This window comes from Panthera uncia, chromosome A2 (genome assembly GCF_023721935.1).
Source record: "Panthera uncia isolate 11264 chromosome A2, Puncia_PCG_1.0, whole genome shotgun sequence".
NCBI classification, from domain to species: domain Eukaryota; kingdom Metazoa; phylum Chordata; class Mammalia; order Carnivora; family Felidae; genus Panthera; species Panthera uncia.
The window spans coordinates 58,427,940-58,441,565 of NC_064816.1; the positions used below are offsets into that span (position 1 = coordinate 58,427,940).

The 13,626-nt window shown below is 57.7% G+C and overlaps 1 protein-coding gene across 3 annotated transcripts in view; it reads left to right on the plus strand.

The window, feature by feature from the left end:
* OGDH (oxoglutarate dehydrogenase) overlaps positions 1–13,626 on the plus strand; it is a 63,968-nt gene that overhangs the window by 16,971 nt on the left and 33,371 nt on the right. Inside the window, exons 3-4 of one of the 3 annotated variants that reach the window (XM_049641175.1) lie at positions 8,100–8,291; positions 9,629–9,719. In XM_049641175.1, coding sequence (XP_049497132.1) covers positions 8,100–8,291; positions 9,629–9,719 — 283 coding nt within the window. Of the gene's footprint in view, positions 1–8,099; positions 8,292–9,628; positions 9,720–9,836; positions 9,940–11,873; positions 11,979–13,626 lie in introns of those variants that run through there. The other 2 variants (XM_049641174.1, XM_049641176.1) reach the window with 2 other exon arrangements.

Below are 13,626 nucleotides of genomic sequence, written 5' to 3' on the forward strand. Positions count from 1 at the left end.
AGGGTTCTTCAGGGGGCGCACGTCAGTGGGTGTGTCCTCGTCCACCATCCCTACCCTGTGGAATTGATCACTTCTCCAGGTTTCCTTGGAGGCCCCATACCTGTGTGCGTGCTGTTTCAGAGACACAATCTGGAACTTTCACCAGATTTTAGAGGCATCAGCGACTATAGAAGTCCTCAGAAATAATTGACTACGTTAAGAATGCCTCATTTGTTCTCGTGTTTTAGAACCCATGGTTCAGGAAGAAATGACAATTAGATTTTCAGGTTTAAACTGAGTGCCTCTGATCCCCCACTTGTGCATTGTTGTGGGGTGCGGCCTCCTTGTCCTGAGGGCTGCTTCTGTCCCCTCCTCCATTGGCACAGAACTTGTTCGTATTCGGCAGGAACAGCACAAGCTTAGCATCTCCCCTCCCTGCCCTACTGTACTTAGCTTTCTGATTACTTCTGTAACATTTCCTGTAGAGAGAAGAGTACGAAGTGAGCCTCTGTGAGGAGACCCACATCCACCTTCAACGGCACTCTACAGTTTGCTAGGCCTTAAACCTCTTCCTTCCCCACTCATTTGTGCTGGTTGGTTTCTTGGGGGCAGGGGCGGGCGCGGGGGTGGCTGGGAGAGTCTGAAGGCAGATCCAGACCTGAGTCATTTCCACATGGCTCTAACCAACACAGGGATGTCTTCCTAACCACACCTAACAAAGTTAACAAGATAATTCTCTAACACCTAATCCTCAGCCTCAGCCAGCTGCCTTCGTAACTTACGGTTGGTTGTCATACCCGTTTTTAAAGACCACTTCTATTTTGAAATGTCTAATTGTGGAAATTGGTAAAGTAATTGAGCAATTTGGAGTCGCAAGCCCCTCATGCTGCTGGTGCCCAGGTCAGTGGCTGGCCCCGACGGCGCCCGTACGGGCTGCAGGGGCCCCCAGCCCCCCTGTGCCCCCTGCTGCGGCCTCCCCCACTGTCCCCTCCAGTCCTCCACACCTTTCCAGGCACAGCTCACCACCTGAAGCCCTAGGAACCCCCAGCTGGGGCTTGTGATGTCAGCCTGCGAAGCCTCCCTCATGGGGTCTCAGCCATTCTGGGGACAAGTCAGATGGCAGCATCTTTCGTTTATGTCTCAGAAACGCATAGAACCAAAGGCAGATTGCCCCATTCATGTGTCAGACAGGCAGGCATTGGGAGCCCCTGAGCCCTTGCCAGGCCCCATTTGTGCACGGAGGCACGTGCCCACCCACACACAGAACGACGTCAGCCCTGGTGCTGGCGGGAGACCCACCAGGCCTGTGCTCGCTGGGCCCCCCACAGCCTCGGAGATTGCTTCCCCCACCAGGCCTTCTGGTGGCCTCGGCCCACTTCCTAAATGCCGTCTTCCTCTTTTCATAACCACATCCGTTTCTTATGCCATTCCTGGGTCGGCTCCAAGTGTAATGACAGCTCTGGTCCAGCGTGGTCACCGCACCCGAGGCGGAGTCTCCAGACTCGGTCCCACCTCTCGGGGCTCGGTCGTGCCCCCCTTCTGGCCTGGATAGCTCTGCCTCTTCCACGCTCATAAAACACAGTCCTGTCGTTTTCTGTGAGTGAACCAGACCAGCAGGGAAAAACACAGCCCCCAATTCATGGTGACATGTGCCTGCTCGCTCTGTGGTTTTGAACCATCCCGGGCTGTGCTTGGAGAACCGTGGGCTGGCCCCCGGGGGCGGGGGGACACCTATGTTGAAGGTCCTTGGAGCGCTTTGTGGGATTTTGGTGAGGGAGGCTGCGAGCCTCAGCCGTAGTGGCTTTGTGTATTAAGTTAACCAAACAGGTGGAGTGCTTTTCCTGACCTTGGTATTCAAGGGGCTTTCCACCTGCATGGTTCAGTCCAAGGACAAAGTGAGCACGTGCGAAGAGTGAGAAGCAGGAGTAGCGCCTTCCCTTATGCGTACATCAGCCTGAGGACAGCGGGGGGGGGGGGGGGCGGCTGTTGGGACCCTGCAGGGCCCTGTACGCCCAGGCCAGGTGCCGCCTCTCCTGGGTGGGCTGTGATGAGCGAAGCCCCGAGGAGTCTGAAGATCCTCGGGCTCTCAGGGGTTGGAAGTGAGCCCGGGACTCAGAGCCCACAAGGGGACGTGCTGCAGGCCTGGGAGGACCCACCGTCACTGTCTGGAGGGACTGCCGCCTTCAGTCCCTCAGGCAAAGGCCTGTCACCGTCCGCGGAGTCCACGGGCAGAGCAGAGGGCACTGTCCTTGGCTGGTCTTGGGTGGTTGCTGGCATTTTGCTCATGCGCCCTCTGGAGAGATGGTGGCAGAGCCTGCCCAGAGATGTTCCCTCCCCTGTGCTGTGCTCTGACTGCACATAAATTCTTTCAGTCTCTGTAACCGAGGAAGTCCCAAGCAGAACCCCCAGTTTTAGCGGCTTCTAGTATGAAGTGTTCCACGGTGGCAAGGCAGTTCCCGACCCCAGTGCGTGGTCAGTCCTTGCCTTCCAGACACAGTGTCCCTGGATGGAGGGGTCAGAGCCCCACCGGAGGGCAGGCATACACAGTGTATTCGAGGAAGGCCGGGACCCAGTGTCTGGCACAGATAGAGCACTTCAAGGTGGGTGTGGGAACCGTCCAGGGCAGCCTTTGCATGTACACCCACGCCATGGCTGGGCTGCCGTGCACAGTCCCCTGGATGCTTAGGAAATAACACAGGGCCACCAGCACACTTCCTGAGCCCACAGAGCCCGTGTGCAGGGGGCTGGGGAGGACAGGAGCCTGGGAGCAGCACCTGCTGGCCCCAGTGCCACCCTTAGCTTGGGGAGCTGCTGTTGCATGTCTGTAGGGATTAGCCTGAAGCAGCCAAACCCTTGTTTCAGGATGGCCACTGGTCACTTAATGCCCCAAGTTTCATGTTTGTAGCAGCTAAACATTGTTAACATTGGAACTTAGTAACGCGGTTGTCTGTGAACATGCTGGGTCCAACCCCAATGACTGTGGGTCACTAGATCATCAGCCTCGTGGTGGCCTTTGAGCCTAGGGTTCGGTCCGTTCCGAGGTGGCCAGAGGCTGCCTCACCCACACTCCCCGAGCTGGCTTTACAGCAGGGTCCTTGGCAGGATGCCAGCAGAGGGTGGTGGTGGCGTCAGGTGACAACATGTGCCAGACCAGGTGGCATGCAGGTGCATGGTGCCCCCCAGTGGAGCAGCGTCTGAAGGGGACTTTGGAAAAGGGGAAACGGTCTGGTCACCCTAGAACCCAGAGGCGTACGATTTGGTGGCCAGAATCAGCATCAGTCGCGCCCGTGGTCAGTGTTGATCAACAGCTTCTGCAACAAATCCAAGTATCCTGCTGCTTTTCAAAGCATGAGCAGGTGTGCAAGTGCCAGACATGCTCCTCACACTTGCAGGCGAGGCGTCGGGCACCCACACTGCTCAAGCCGCTTCCCTGAGACAGGCTTGTCGCCACAGGGCCCTTCGGTCACACGCTATGGGGGCCTTCCTTCCCAACAGCAGAAGGGTGCCAGGTAGCACGTGTGCCACCCTTCCGAGACCAAAGCTCCTTGAATGGCCTCTGGCATGAACTCCACAGCTGGGAACTAGGCCCAGAGGCGCTTGTGATCTGCTGACTGAATAATTTAGGGCAGAGTCCACTTGCCTCACTGACCTGCTCACACCCATGTTGCTGGTGAGTAGTCCTATGCTGACCAGTGCCAGCACCTTCTCTGAGCTGAGGTGGGGCCTCTGGACTCTGGAGGCTGCAGGTGTCTACAGCTGACCCCCCACCTGGCACCTCACCTGACCCCCATCTAACCTCCCACCTGACACCCCACCTGACCCCCACCTGGCACTCACCTGGCACCACGCCTGACCCCCCATCCAACCCCCCCACTTGGCACCTCACCTGACCCCCCACCTGGCACCACAGCTAACAGCACACTTGCCGGACTCAGCCTGTGAAGGAGTCTGAACCTGATTTATCTCAGTTGAGCACCTACTGTGTGCAAAGCCTGGGGACATTGCAGAGGAACAGGGACCTGTTTGCAGCCTTGCACGTTCCTCTGCTTGGCTCTCAGAACGTTGGGACTGCAGGGAGTGCCTGGCAGGTCTATGGGAAATTGGGGGAATGCGGGTGCCATGGGTTTTGGGACAGAGCTTCAATTACCTAAAATTTAAGAATCGTGGGTTCATTTTGACCAGAATATTCCACTCGTTTACATTCAGAATGTACCGTGTTTTGGTGGTGGTCTCAGCCCCACAGCTCCACTGATGGCTATGCCCCCTTCCCACACAGCCCCTGCTGGCTCCAGCCCTTTCTCTGGTCTTGTCTCCGGCAGGTCCCTCGGGTCCTCTCCTTGGGCTCCTCATACCAGCCGTCCCCCAAGCACCGTCTCTTCTCACCTCCGCACCTGTGCCTGCTGCTCCCGAGAGAAGGGAGGGCTTCCCACAGTCATCCCCCTGGCCCCAGGCTTCCGGGACACTGCATGAGGCTGCCTTGGTGTGACCACGGGACCAGACTTTGGAGTAAAGTGCTCACCTTGTGTGTGCGTCCCGTGTGCCTTTGGGAAGAGTGTTCACGTGCAGGGAGAAGGTCATGGGAACCCTCTGGTCCTGGCAGGAGGAGAAGCTGGCGCCTTTTCGTATCCCCCTCAGGCCACCACTTCCTCCAGCGGTGGGCAGAGGACTGGGTATCCATTACTGGCCACCGGAGGCCACTCTCCAGACCCCAGACAGAAGCCAGTTCGGCTCAGCTTGTTTCTCGAGGTGTTCAGAGACCTGTGCTTTCTCCTCACTCCTTGCTGGGTCACCCGAGTGACTGCTAGAGGCACAAGTCCCTGCGCCGTGGACTGGGGCATCCACACAAGAGCACGCGATCGTTAGGGATGAGTCTGGCTCAGAGAAAAAGAGAACTTCACTGAGGTGGCCAACATGGACAGGGTTTTTCTTGACAAGAGCTTGGGGCCACCTGCCTTGATGGCACATCAGCCTCATACCTTCAGGCTCAAGGAGCCTGTGGGCAGGCACAGGCATCCTTTTCTGGAAGCTTCCTCCTCAAGGAGGGGAGGGGCGCCCCTGACCAGTGCTGCAGCCTCGTGGTCACCTGTCCGCGCACAGGTCTGTAAAACCTGCCATCCAGGTGTGTGCGTGTGAGGGCTGTGGTTGTCAGATAGGAAGCTCTCTCTCCAGGTGGTGGCAAAGGGCCCCAGTCTGGAACGGGCGGGCGGAGGTGAGAGAGAGAGAGAGAAAGAGGCTCCTCAGGGAACAGAAAGCACTAGAGGGACAAGACGCACCCTCCACTTTCAGGCAGACTTTTCTGAGGTCTGACCAACATGAGTGGCAGCGCGGCAGCGGGTTTGCAGGTGTGCACGGCCTCCCAGGCTGCTGTCCTTGGGCGGGTCACGTGAGGGCAGGTGCCCAGCCTGGCCAGGTGTTGGGGGTGAGCACCAGGGGAGCGGGTGCTGGCTCCCTGCTTTCTGTAGGACTGCCACCAACCAGTTTCTTCTGACCGCCTCCAGTGCGAGCAGGGTTCGTGGCCGTACGTTTGTCCTCGGCCAGTTGCAAGTCACCTAGAGTTGTATTCTGAGCACAAAAGAAGGTCAGAGAGAGGAGGCCCAATGATGGTGATCGCCCCCTTTCTCAGGGCCCAGGCTGGACGGGCCCCCACAGCCTTTGTCTCCCAGCTGCGCCCTCGGTGTCTGCTGGAGAGGCCTTTCATTTCGTCATCTGCTTGGCGGGGGGGGGGAGGGGGACGGGTGAGCAGGGCCGTGTACTTGGGGTTGCCCGCCAACCTCGGTCCCCGCTGCTCAGGGCCGCGTGCCGGTGGTTCTTGCCTGGCTGCTGCTGCCGTCTCAGGCAGGGGGCTTCTTTCAGGTCAGGGAGAGCCCTGGGCCACAGCCACTCCCCAAATGCAGGGGCTCCCTGAGACCTGGTGGCAAAGCTCCACGAGGTCAGAAGTTGGGGGGGGGGTGTCCTTGTAAGGAATCAAGTGGGTGCCAAGCAGTGGGGATGAGAGGGTGGGGAGGGCAGCCTCATCCTCCCCGAGGAGTCCACACTGAGGTGGCCTCTCTTTCCCTCCAGAGACTAAGGCAGCTGCCTTCTCTGGTGGACACGTGTCAGAAGGGCCAGCGTAGTAGCGGGACGATGTTGGAAAGGGGAGGGGGGTGGCCCTGGGCCTCTGAGTCCTGGATTGCACAGGGCATCCGGCCTCAGGTTTCATGCCACAAGGTGCTTTTGTGTCGGTATTAAGGCAGGTGCCCCCAGAGAGCCACACTTCCCTCCCACCGTCAGCTGGCACACTCCAGCTTAACCAGAAAGGTAAAAACAGTTAAAGCATTTTAGAATTGTTACTGAGTTCTAAATCACATAAAGTATACAACTCCGTGTTGGACAGTCATCTCGTTTCTGGTTTGATTTTTTTTTAATTAATTTTTTTATTTTAAGTGTGTTTCTTTTGAGAGAGAGAGTGAGAAAACCCCAAGCAGGCTCCACACTGTCAGCACAGAGCCCGATGCGGGGCTTGAACCCATGAACCCTGAGATCATTACCTGAGCCGAAGTCAAGAGTCAGACACTTAACCTACTGAGCCACCCAGGTGCCCCTAAAAACCAATTTTTCTGAATACAAAAGGAATATGTTCTTATTGTAGAATGGTTTAAACATTCTGCAAAGCTCCCTCAAAAGTGGCTGTAGGGAGAAGCCAGACTGTCCTGCAGGAGGCGGTGCTCTGGGCCAGCACAGTGAGCCGGTAACACCGGTGATGAGCTTGTGAGCGGCCACTGAGGGGCCATGGACTCAGTAGGTCTGTGCCCTGAACAGCACTGAAGAGCCCTTCTGAGAAAGCCAGAAGACGGCGAGGACCAGTGTCAGCCCGCGCCCCAACAGACCCACTCGCTGCCCACCGAGCCCCGGCCAAGCCACTCCAGAAATGGTCCTGGTAGCTCTTCCTGGGCGGACAAGCACAAAAGTCCAGCGACATTCTTCCTGTCCAGACTTTCCACGAGTCTAAATCAGAGCTTACTGACAGAAGAATCTTGGAAACTGGAGTATGTGTGGCCGACAGGAAAGACAGTGTTCTCGTGTTTCTGAATTTGCCACTTTTCAATAGTGTTCTTTTCTCTACAGGAATTTTACTGAGTTTTCATCTCCCTGACCTCTAAAATATTTACTTTAAGCCTCATACCTTTGCATGAGATGATAAATTATTCTAGTTCGTGGTATCTATGCAGATCAGAAATTGGACCATCCAAACACGGGATAAGCAAATGTAGGAGGAAGAAGTAGATGAGGTGGCTCACATGTGCCTGGAGGAAACTGCCTGCAGGTCATGTGTGAGCGTCTTTCCCCACGTGAGTTGATCTTTACAGCAGACCTGTGAGAAGTACTTGTGTCTTCCTCTCACAGATAAACCGAGCCCAGCAAGTCAGGAGGCTCACCAGGATGTCAGGGCCAACACACCAGGTCCCCTCTCTGAGCTCGCTCCCTGGGCCCTTAGCTCCAGAGTCGCCCTTCTGAATTACCAACGAGACTGTTTGTCTAGGGTCCGGTGAGGGAGCCCGGCAGGCTGCCCAGTACAAGCTCCCGGCTCCTTACAGGCCCTGGTTCCATTTTGCACCTGGGGACACGAGCATGAGCAAAGCCAGCCTGGGCCCCCAAGGCCGTGCCCAGTCTCTGGGGTTTGGAGACGCACTTAGGATGCCCCTTCCCCCTCAAGTGGTCTCGTGGGGGCAGCTGTAGAGCTGCAGGCCAGGGCCAGGAGCTCTGGTCTTCGCGATAACCGGACCAGGGGCAGATGGGGTGGGAAGGCCCGTGTTCACCTGCCCGCCCCGGGCAGCCTGCCACAGAGACACTCGGCATGTCACTGGGGTGTGGCATTGCTGGGCGACGTTGGGCCTTTGGGGTTTTGATGGCGGGGCAGCCTCAAGTCCTCCGCATCTTGGGGTGGGGGTGAGGAGGGGTGTCCTGCGGGGATGCTGGGAGCAAGGCCCCATACTTCAGGCCTGGGATCAGGCCGTCCAGCGGAGGAGCACATCAGCCCCCCCAGGATGGGACTTGCCTGCCAAAAACAGAGCTCCTTTGGGCTAAAGATGAGTCCTGTGTCTAAGTGATCGGGATAACGTGAGTTCTTTGTTTGTCTTTAGTCATGGGACATTTTTTTCCGAAACACCAATGCTGGAGCGCCCCCAGGCACCGCCTACCAGAGCCCGCTCCCCCTGAGCCCAGGCTCGCTGTCCACCGTGGCCAGAGTGCAGCCCCTGGTGGAAGCCCAGCCCAACGTGGACAAGTTGGTGGAGGACCACCTGGCAGTGCAGTCGCTCATCAGAGCCTACCAGGTAGGGCGCCGGCCGGGCGGTGGCACATCTGTGACACCGGGCGCTCCGCGTGAACTGTCCTATGACTAGCACCCCCCCAACCCTGAGACACACCCTCCCTGCCCGGGGGCCTGGGGAGCACACCTGAGATGTGCCAAGATGGAAGGAGCCAGGACAGTCTGACCCTGTTTGCAGATGTGAACAGCTCCTCATTTCTTCCCATAAGTTGGCAAGAAGAGCTTGTGGGCAGGGAAAGAAGGTCATGGCTGGGGGGTGGGGCGGGGTCCTAGCCACCGGGAGGGAGCAGTGACCAGGCGGGGTGTGCCCCTTCTCAGTCGCCAGTGCCCGGATACGACAAGAGAAAACGAACCCGCAGAGACAGAAACTGAGCCCGCAGACATGTGAGGGTGGAGCAGTGTCCAGGAATGTTCCAGTTGGTGATCAGCACCACTGAAGGGAGTGTCAGGGCAAGTGGGGCTCCCCTGACATTTCTCCACCTGACGGGGAAGAGCCCAGAATTCAAACCTGAGCACCTGTTCTGAGGGTAGCCCCGAGAAGGATAGGAGAAGTCAGGCCTGGGGTGTCCCTCTGGGGGCCCCTAGACACCCGGGGTGTCCCTCCCGAGGTCCCTAAGCACCCAGGGTGTCCCTCTGGGGGTCCTTGGCACCTGGGCTTGCTGCAGTCTCCTCATCCGTGTTCTGTCTCCCAAGAGACGACACGGCTGGGGCAGGTGGTGCAGGGGAGGGTAGTGGGTCCTGGCGAGCAGACGGAGAAACTCCGAGCCAGTGGCCAGCAATGCTCTCCAGCATTATTCAGTTGAAAGAGGCATATTGGGTGGCTTCTGACTGTCGCCTGCCTCCTGCAGCCTTAGTAATGTCACCTGGTCCCATGTCCCCCCAGCAGCCACCCCTTCACAAAGAGCTAGCACACAATCGTGGGCGAAACAGTCAAGACTTAAAACTGGGAGGGATTTTCTTCCTTCTCTTGCTCCTCGGGCAGTTGGGATCAGATGGGAAGGCCCTGTGCCTCTCGGCGGGCCCGGCTGGGTGTAGGGCAGACCCCCAGTGGCCACTGCCCCCCCCAACTCTGGGCCAGCACCTGCTCATCCCCTCTCAGGGTGCAGAGGTGCTGAACTGTGTGGCTTCACGTGGGAGTGAGCACCCAGCATGTCCCGCTCCACTTACCCAGGGGGCAGCAGGGCTCCCCAAAACTGATCTCTGAACCGCCAGGTTCATCCGTGAGCACAAGCGTGCTTCACGATGACGACTAATCTTGTTGTTTTGGGTTCAGGTTGGACCAGGTGTAACATCCCCCACAGCCCGGGTCCTGCTAACGCCTGCCTGTGTTATTGCTTCCAGGTCAGGGGTCACCACATTGCAAAGCTTGATCCTCTCGGCATTAGTTGTGTAAATTTTGATGGTGCTCCGGTAACTGTGTCTTCAAACGTGGGTGAGAATGCGTCTGTAAACGCTAATTTTAATGTAATTTTACTTTTTTTTACCCCTTCCCTCTTTTTTTTCTCCTGTCCTCTTGTGTGTGACCCCTCCCTCGCTGGCCCGCTCGTAGATACGAGGGCACCATGTAGCGCAGCTGGACCCCCTGGGAATTTTGGATGCCGACCTGGACTCCTCCGTGCCCGCTGACATTATCTCATCCACAGACAAACTTGGTGAGGGTCTGGGGGCGGCCAGCGCCGCGCCGCCGCCCTGTGTCACATCTGTGGCAGCCAGGGTGTCTTCAGGCACCAGGGAGAGACTCTGAAGTTTCCTTCGTTCTGATCACTCAATATTTAGTGCGTTTGGGACGAGTTACATTTATCCCAGCTTTTCAGCCAGACAGTGTGAGCTCAATTGTCTGGGTCTCAAAATTGGAGAGTAAAATTTGGGGCAGAAAAGGTTTGTGGCACAGAGGAAAAGATGGCCTCGCTGGGCAGGCAGGTCAGAAGACATGCCAGAGGCCAGCTCTGCCGGCTGGGTGTCCAGATCCCGGTGCAGTGCGGCCTCCACCCCTCCAGGGACTCTTCTTGGGGCCGTGGGCACGTGCTGTGCTCCTGGGCACGAGACATGGCTGCCTGTAGCGGGCGGGTCCGTTCTGTGCGCTGGCTGTCAATCCGTAAATGCTGGTGATCACACCGAGGAAACTTTGGAAGGTGTCCCGGCGTGCAGGGAGGCGTGTGTGTGGCACTCGGGCACTTGCTGTCACGCGTCCCCACCCTTCCTTTGCCACCGCGCAGCACAGGGCGCTGGGTTCACCCTGCAGCTGCTTCCTCCAGTTAATCTGCTCTTGGTCACTGTGCCACTAACCTGTGCTGAGACGTGACTGATCTCGAAATGGCCAGGCGTCCACAGACATACCGTGCATGCTACTAAAACTGACAATTGCCTACCTGCCTAACGCTGCCCTATCGGGGGGACGGAACCCACCTCCTCGAGTAACGGTCTCCCGCACCGTAGTGTCCCGGCACCCCGTAGGCTAGGTTTCAGACCGAATCGCTGCTGTCTCCACTGGAGAAACGCTGCTGGGGGTGCAGGGCTTCCTCCCTTTCCTCTCCACCCTACTCTACCAATGCTTGCCTGTCCTGAAGCCCTGGCTGGCGCCTCCACTCCTCCCCAGGGAGTCCCCTCCAGGTGTGGAAGGCAGGCGAGCCGCCCGGGGCCAGCTGGGGGCCTGGGGCCTCTCTCCCAGAGACCAGTGAGGGCCTCGGAGGCTAGTGTTCCCAGACGCGGGAGGTGGGGGCTGCCATCTCCCACCTGACACCGCATCCCGTCTGGGGGCATCCGTGCTGGCAGGGTGCTTGGTATTAAAGTGGACCTTTCCTGCTGGTTCTGGGCTCTCATTAGCACTGCAGGGAGGGGGGCGCGCAGCTCTGCTCTGCCCCATGTGAGGCTGGTCAGGCCAGGACCCAGCTGCATCCTGCGGGCTCCGGCACAGGATGCTTACAGGTCCCCTGGCTGGTCTGTGCAGGGTGGGAAGCCTGTGGACTCTTCGGTGTCTGTTCACAGCACTGGCCCGGGGCAGAGGTGGGGGTCGGGGCAGGGCTTGCATCATGCTTTCCAGTTCTTTCTGGGCTGCTGTGGCCTCCCCTTAATATTCCATCTTAGAATAGTGTCCCTGGGCATTTGTGCTTGTGTGAAGTTGAGCGTCAGCACGGAATAGTTGTGCTGAGTTCTTGCTTTATGTGCAAACACTGGAAATAAATCTGCAGGAATGTCAGTTTGGCACTTGCAGGTCTTCAGGAAAACAGCCCGTCCAGCCTGACCGCTGCTCATGGACCCAGACACAGGCGCTAACATGCCCATGGTCTCCTCTGGGCTACGGGCCTGGCCTCAGCACCAGCCCCCTTGGTGGGAGCGGCTGTGCACCTCCATCTCCTCATCCGTGAGGCTGTTGCAGAATTAGATAAACTCGTTAGAATGCTACCTGGAGCTTCCTGAGCTCCGTGGGAGTGTGAGCTAGTGCGGTGCTTAGCAGTCTTCTGACGTAAGTAGCTGTCAGACCTCGTGGTCACAATGAGAGCAACTGAGCGGGCAGGCAGCCTGGGGTCACACCGGAGTCAGGAGTGGTGAGGGAGCCCAGAGCCACAGCCGGAGTAGGGTGGCCTGCACGTTCCACGTGGAGGTCTTGGGGACGCACCACCCAGTCACGCGGCAGCTTCCCTGGGCCTGGGACCCTCTCGCACCTCCTCCAGGCTGACATCTCCTTGTGGAGGTGAGCACAATTTGTCCATTCTCTTATGGGGAAACCGAGGCTGGGGAGAAGCTCACTCCACACATGTTTGAGAGTACGTTCTGCTGAAGAATCACGTGGGAGGGGGCACAGCGCTGGGCAGGCGTGGGCCCCGGAGGCAGACAGCACGCGGTGTCCCGTGCTGAACTCATGTGCGGTGCCGGCATGGCTCGTGTCCACTCAGAGTTGTTTTTTTATTTTAAAGAAAGTGGATTATGTGAAATAGTTTCCACGAAGCTCTTGCCCCTTGGCCAGTATTGAGAAGGGGAAATGCTGGCCTAGGGTCTGTACCCTACCGTCTCGTGCCTTCCAGCACCTGAATAAACAGATACCAGTAGCCAGGCTCATACCCGTCCCGGCAGGCTCTGTGGCCAGCAGTGCTCCTGGACAGCCAGGGCTCCAGGGTTATGTCGGATGTGGCGCACACAACACCGCCAGTGTGGCAGGAACGTTGTTGAGGACATGATTATTTTAACTACGATTTTAAATTTACACTAATGTTGGTACAGTTTCTGAATGAGGCCACAGTTGGGTAGGTGATTACTGGGAACGGGGCACCTTTTCCCACCTTTTGCGGGGAGCCAGGTGTCCCAGGTGGGCCCCAGTAACGCATCTTCATCTGTGTCAAGTTGTACCGTCAACCCCACGTCTGTGGAGGAGAGTCCGGAGCGCTGACCTGAGATGCCCCGGCACACGCTCCACCTTGAACCCCAGGGGAGACCGTGGGGGGGTGCAGACAGGATTGGGTTTCCTAGTGAGACCTCTTCTGCTTGGTGGGAAAGATGGATCAGGGTGTGACGGATGGAAAGGTCTAGATAGAGAGTCCTGTGGCGTCGGGGCATTGCCATCTTCGCTACGGACTGTGGACGCAGCCACGTTGCCTCGCCTGTGTGCGGTTCTGCCTTGGTGTGAGATTTAAACACAATTAAAGGGGGCCCGAGACAAAATCTGTAAAGAGCAGGGAAGAACCTCATGGCGCTGCTCCTGTTTGCCACCATTGTTCACATTTGAGTTCAGTGCAGGGCTGGGGTGGGGCGGGGGGGACGTGGCTGGAGCCCCCTCGAGCTCAGCTCCAGACCTGCACAGGAAAATTGGTGTGACACTGAAGCCTGCCCCGTGAGCGCTTTGGCTCCCTGCGCGTTTGCACAGAAGCGTTCACACTGTGAATGTGCAGTGGAGCACTGTGAGTAAAGGCCACGTGCGCACCTTAGTTCGGAATACTTTATGCTGAAAAGTGCCATCCGGCCTTCCTCACATCCAGACCACAGTCACAGTGGAAAGTTTGAAACGGTGAGAATCACCATGTGACACAGAGACAGGGAGTGCACAAATACGGTTGGACAAACAGGGCCCATAGACTTGCTGGTGCAAGGTTGCCACAAATGTGTCAACTTCTAAAATTTGTTAGACGGATCCTGTCTGTGAAGTCCAACAACGCAAGGTATGTCTGCAGTTACAGAGCCAAGTCAGAAGTGCAAGATCACGGCAGCATTGATGCTTGAGTGCATTAGTGGGGGACAGGACCTCCCTGCCCGTCCTCCTGGTCCTCCCCACCTGCTCCAGCGATGGGGCTTCCCTGCCCGTCCTCCTGGTCCTCCCCACCTGCTCCAGCAATGGGGCCTCTCTGCCC